Raw genomic sequence first — 5,358 nt, 5'->3', positions numbered from 1 at the left:
AAAAAAAAAAAAAAAAAAAAAAAAAACCTAATTGAAAGAGTGAGAAAAGATTTATAATATCAAGTCCCCTTTTTGGCTTAGCCGAAGGAGGATCGGCCGCACGCTTTTTTGTTGGGTTGGGACACGTGCGGAGTGAGTCCCTTTCCTTCTTCCCTTCGATCCTTGTCCTAAAATTACTTCTTTTTTATTTTTTAAATTAAAAAAAAATTACCAGTAGAGAGAGAAGAGGAGAGAGAAAACTTCCCTTCCCTATATATATACCCCTTTCGTAGTCCCTCCTTTCTTCACCAAACCATATCACAACCATGTTCTTCCCTTTCATCCTCGCCGCCGCCGCCATCTTCTTCTTCTTCCGTTCTCTTTTCAAATTCTCCGCCCCTGTTCGTCGGAAACCTCCTCTTCCACCGGGCTCAATGGGCTGGCCTTACATCGGTGAAACCCTCCAACTCTACTCTCAAGATCCCAACGTCTTCTTTGCCTCCAAGAAGAAGAGGTGGCCGTTTCTTTTCGCTATCTTGTTTTTTGGGTGTTTTTTTCAAATGGGGTTTTGATGAACTCTGTTTTTTTTTTATTCAGATATGGTCCAATTTTCAAGTCCCACATATTGGGTTATCCTTGTGTGATGCTTTCAAGTCCCGAAGCTGTGAAATTTGTGTTGGTTACTAAAGCCCATCTCTTTAAGCCGACATTCCCAGCTAGTAAAGAAAGAATGTTGGGAAAAAATGGCATCTTTTTTCACCAAGGTGAGTATCATGCCAAATTGAGGCGCCTCGTCCTCCGAACATTCATGCCTGAGTCCATAAAAAACATCGTACCCACCATCGAATCCATCGCTAAGAACACCCTACAATCATGGAATGGACAATTGATCAACACCTTCCAAGAAATGAAAATGGTAAGAAAAAAACAGAGGAGCTCTGTTTTTCTTTTTCTCTGTTTTTGAATTATGGGTGTTTTTCTTAGCTGATTCTTTAATCTTTTATGTTTTCTTTAGTTCGCATTCGAGGTTTCGTTGCTATCAATATTTGGAAAAGATGAAGCTCTTTACTTCGAAGATCTTAAACGATGCTATTACATTCTTGAAAAAGGGTACAATTCGATGCCCATAAACTTGCCAAGAACACTCTTCCACGAGGCCATGAAAGCTAGGAAGGATCTAGCGCGTATCTTAAACAAGATCCTCACAACCAGGAGGGAAACGCAGCGGGATTACAACGACCTCCTCGGATCATTCATGAGCGAAAAGGAAGGCCTCACCGACGAACAGATAGCCGACAATGTCATCGGCATCATCTTCGCAGCTCGCGACACGACAGCGAGTGTTCTAACATGGATCTTGAAGTTCCTAGGAGAAAACCCAAGTGTTCTTCAAGCTGTTACCGTACGACCCATTTCCCAAAACCAAGAAATATGTGTAATTTGAATTGAGTCGAGCTTGGAAACTGAAAATTCTCCTCTGTTTTTGGGTTTACAGGATGAACAAGAAGCAATAATGAATGAAAAACAGAGTAGAGAAGATAATAATCTCACCTGGGGTGACACGAAAAACATGCCGATTACTTCAAGGGTGATTCAAGAAACTCTAAGAGTTGCTTCGGTTTTGTCATTTACTTTCAGAGAAGCAGTGGAAGATGTTGAATATGACGGTGAGTTTTGGATTAAAAACAGAGTTCCTCTGTTTTTCTGTGTCTAAAAACCCTCATTTCATTTGTGTTTCAGGGTATTTGATTCCAAAGGGATGGAAAGTTTTGCCTCTGTTTAGGAACATTCATCGTAGCTCTGAGAATTTTGCTCAGCCTGACAAGTTTGATCCTTCGAGATTTGAGGTAAAAATGTTTTGTTGTTTTTACTTACTTCATTTAGCAAAACAGAGGAGTGTGAATCTAAGGCTAAGAATGAATGATTTGTGTTTGATATGATGATTGGAACAGGTGGCTCAAAAACCCAATACTTACATGCCATTTGGCAATGGGACCCACTCCTGTCCGGGAAATGAATTGGCCAAGCTGGAGATGTTGGTTTTACTCCATCATTTAACCACAAACTACAGGTGCCTATGCCTAAACTTTTACCATGATCAAGTTTAATCTCAGTTTCTTTTACCACAAACTACTACTTTTTACTTTTTTTTACACTTTCGTTTAAATCACTCGATCATTCTAGAACCAAAAAATAACTCAAATCGAGTTTCAAAAAGAGTGCTTTTACAAAAACGAAAAACAACTCAGATCGAGTTTCAAAATAGACATTTTAGCCAAATTTTTTTTAAACAAAAAACAACCTAAATCACTAACTTTTCACCTTCGAACAAAAAAAATAACCTAAATCGAGTTTCAAAATGAGCGTATTAGTAAATTTGTACAAAAACGAAAAAAACCCAAATCGAGTTTCAAAACGTGAATTTTAGTAAGTTTTTTCATAAACAAAAAACAACCCAAATCGAGTTTCAAAACGTGCATTTTAGCACGATTTTTCTAAAACAACCCAAATAAGGTTTAGAGACCGACATTTTAGCAAGTTTTTTCAAAAACAAAAACAACCCAGATCGAGTTTTAAAATGAACATTTTAGCAAGTCTCTTCGAAAACAATAAATAACCTAAATCGAGCTTCAAAACTGACATTTTAACACTTCTTTTCGAAAACAAAAAGCTATCTAGATGGAGTTTGAATGAAAATTATGGGTGAATTGATTGATTTGGTGTAAAAAATTGCAGGTGGAATGTAGTGGGAGCTGAAGAAGGGATTCAATATGGTCCATTTGCTCTTCCCCACAACGGATTGCCCATTAGAATATCTCTCAAAAAATAAAAATAGAAAAAAAAAAGTTAATGAATTTGGAAACAAAAAAAGAAAAAAAAAAAAGAAAAAAGGACGTTGTTTTATGGGGGAAAGGGGACAGTCTCTGACTCAAAACAGAGCATTATTAATCATAGATGGATATACTCTAAACACCCAATCCACAAATACTCCAAAATATCAACGGTCCTCATTTTTTGTAAAATTTAATTTAATTTAATTTTTTTTTTTTTTTTACAATTTTCATTATTTACTTTTAAATACCATTTTTTTTTTCATTTTCTTTCTTGTTGTAACCAAGAATTGCCGCCGCAAGGCTATTAAATATCATATAATAAATCTTATTTTTCAGTTATTTGATGATCACATTAATTTCATTTTCTTCCCATTTTTTATTCCTTTAATTATTCAACTTGAAATTAAAAAAAAGATGTTGTGTTATATATTTTATGAAAATTACTAAGAAAATAATTTATGAAAAGCTTATCCCAACATAATTTCTATGTAAAGGCCAATTACTAAAATTGGATTAATTAAGAAATTAAAATAGAATTTAAACTAAACTAAAAACATTTTATTATATATGAACTTAATATTTTAAAAATAATAAATTGTCTCCATCCATATTTAACCATTTTGAATATTTAACTTTCAACAAGAGAATATAAAATTACATTTATCATAAAATTTAATTCTTTCCTCACACTTATCAATGGGCTCGAAACTCGAACGATGATTCAAGTGGAATCAAAATTCGATCTAAAACTTATTCAAAGTTAAAGTTTGATGGGTTCGTCCTAATCAAATTCACCTCGTTTGTTTATTAAATACATGCATTTTGAAGATTTGACTAACTTGTAGCCTGATCATTTGAATCGATTTAAATCATTTCCTCAAGTCGGTTTAATGGACTATATGTACTTGCATATATAATATTTTTGTATGTTAAAAAAATAAATTATTTTAATATTTTAAAAAAATATATAATTTAGATACTCTTGAACGATTTAATGCAATAGATTAATCCAAACTCAATTTAAGAATGAGTATTTTTTGAATAGTTATACCATTTAGTAATGTTAATTATCGAACCATTGTTACGACGGTTCCAAAAAGCTTATTAATCGATATATTCTTTTATCTTTGCTCGATAGCTCGTTAATGAGCTGATTGGTAAGCGATTGAGCTATACAAAATTGAACAACATTTGTTTAAATGTCTCATTAGACATACCCCACATGGAAAGTGGATCACTTTTAGGTGCTTTCTTCCTATCACGAAGCATACTCAATCAATTTCGCTTTCATTCGCATAAATAGAATATGCTTGGAATCTCTATTTTAGACTTTGATCTAAGATATTTATCTATTGGAATAGATCAAGCTCTTTCCATTATGAATATTTTAAAATATGCTTGATTTAATTCAAAGGTTTTTAATATCTTAATTAGTTAAGTCTACGTTGACTGACGTTTATCTCAATTATGTATTTTTTAGGTTAGATTATACAAAAATGAACATAATTCAATGATAATTAATATCTATTCTTTTATTTAGCTCGAAATTTTCAAATTTTCATTATAATTATCCCTTCATTGGATTTTAAAACATTGGCCAGAAAAGATATTTTCACTTTAAAAATTATATTATAAAGTGTTTTTGTTGATATTTGATAGTTAAATAATTTAAGGCTAATAATGACATCCCCATCATGTGGGGGATTCATGGTTTGGACTTCTGTGCAAGTACTGACTGTGGCTGCCTTCGTTGACTTTTGTTTTTCCAACGCCTATAAATTAAATCATATTAAAATAATAAGTGAGAGAAAATATTAAAATAATGAGAGAAAGTTTATCTTAAAAATAAAAATATTGTTCTCAGTTATTATTCTTATTTAAGTCAAGGCCAGACATATAAAAAAGGAAAAAAAAAATATTGAAAAAGACAATAAATATCTTATTTTAAGGAATTAAATTTATAAAATTTAAAATTTAAGAACTAAATAATAATTTGTAATTTAAATTAGTATTTATTTGTCAACATTAACTTTATTTATTTTTCAAGGTCGAAAATTAAAATTATTGCATAAAAAAAAGAGAAAAGACAAAAAAACGTATATTCTTAAAAGAAAAACAAATGATATATTAGCTGTAAAGATATTATGGGAGAGAGAGAGAGCAAAATTATCATCAAATGATGTATGAGAGAGAGAGAGAGAGGGACACGTGGTGCAACAAAAAGAGCCGAAGTTGGTCTTCTTGCATTCGTGGCAGTGATCTTTAATAAGAAGACAAAAAAGATTGCATATTATGTTTATTTGGACAAAACTATAATATTGTTATAAAATGATGTTTGAAAAGCTACAATATTATGTTTTAATATCTTAAAATTATTTTAAAATTATCTTGATAGTAATGTGAAAGGAAAATTGACATATTAAGAATTTATTTTAATGATTAATCCAAATAAATATTCGAGTATTCAAGTCCGTCATTTCATGTTATCATCACATCAATTCATTACAACAGTTACTTTGAGCAAAAAAAAAAAAAAAAAAAAAAA

The 5,358-nt window shown here is 31.6% G+C and overlaps 2 protein-coding genes across 2 annotated transcripts in view; one reads left to right on the top strand and one right to left on the bottom strand.

Moving 5' to 3' along the window:
- The first annotated feature begins 268 nt into the window (after positions 1–268).
- LOC111446961 (abscisic acid 8'-hydroxylase 1-like) lies at positions 269–2,975 on the top strand. The gene is made up of 7 exons (XM_023085902.1): positions 269–493; positions 577–895; positions 995–1,381; positions 1,475–1,646; positions 1,720–1,826; positions 1,932–2,050; positions 2,716–2,975. The coding sequence occupies exons 1-7, from the start codon at positions 306–308 to the stop codon at positions 2,807–2,809; spliced, it is 1,386 nt and encodes a 461-aa protein (XP_022941670.1). The 5' UTR covers positions 269–305; the 3' UTR covers positions 2,810–2,975.
- Positions 2,976–4,437: 1,462 nt separating this feature from the next.
- LOC111447007 overlaps positions 4,438–5,358 on the bottom strand; it is a 6,747-nt gene continuing 5,826 nt past the window's right edge. Inside the window, exon 9 of the transcript XR_002711184.1 lies at positions 4,438–4,585. The gene's annotated coding sequence lies outside the window, so the exon portion shown is untranslated. The remainder of the gene's footprint in view (positions 4,586–5,358) is intronic.

This window comes from Cucurbita moschata, unplaced genomic scaffold (assembly GCF_002738365.1).
Source record: "Cucurbita moschata cultivar Rifu unplaced genomic scaffold, Cmos_1.0 Cmo_Scf00009, whole genome shotgun sequence".
NCBI lineage: Eukaryota > Viridiplantae > Streptophyta > Magnoliopsida > Cucurbitales > Cucurbitaceae > Cucurbita > Cucurbita moschata.
Note: the sequence above shows the minus strand (reverse complement) of the source record. Positions and strands in the feature narration are given on the sequence as shown.

Coding starts and splice junctions, on each gene's coding strand:
- LOC111446961 (XM_023085902.1), top strand. CDS start 306: ATGTTCTTCCCTTTCATCCTCGCCGCCGCCGCCATCTTCTTCTTCTTC. Junction 494..576: donor TTTGCCTCCAAGAAGAAGAG/GTGGCCGTTTCT, acceptor TTTTTTATTCAG/ATATGGTCCAATTTTCAAGT. Junction 2,051..2,715: donor CATTTAACCACAAACTACAG/GTGCCTATGCCT, acceptor AAAAAATTGCAG/GTGGAATGTAGTGGGAGCTG.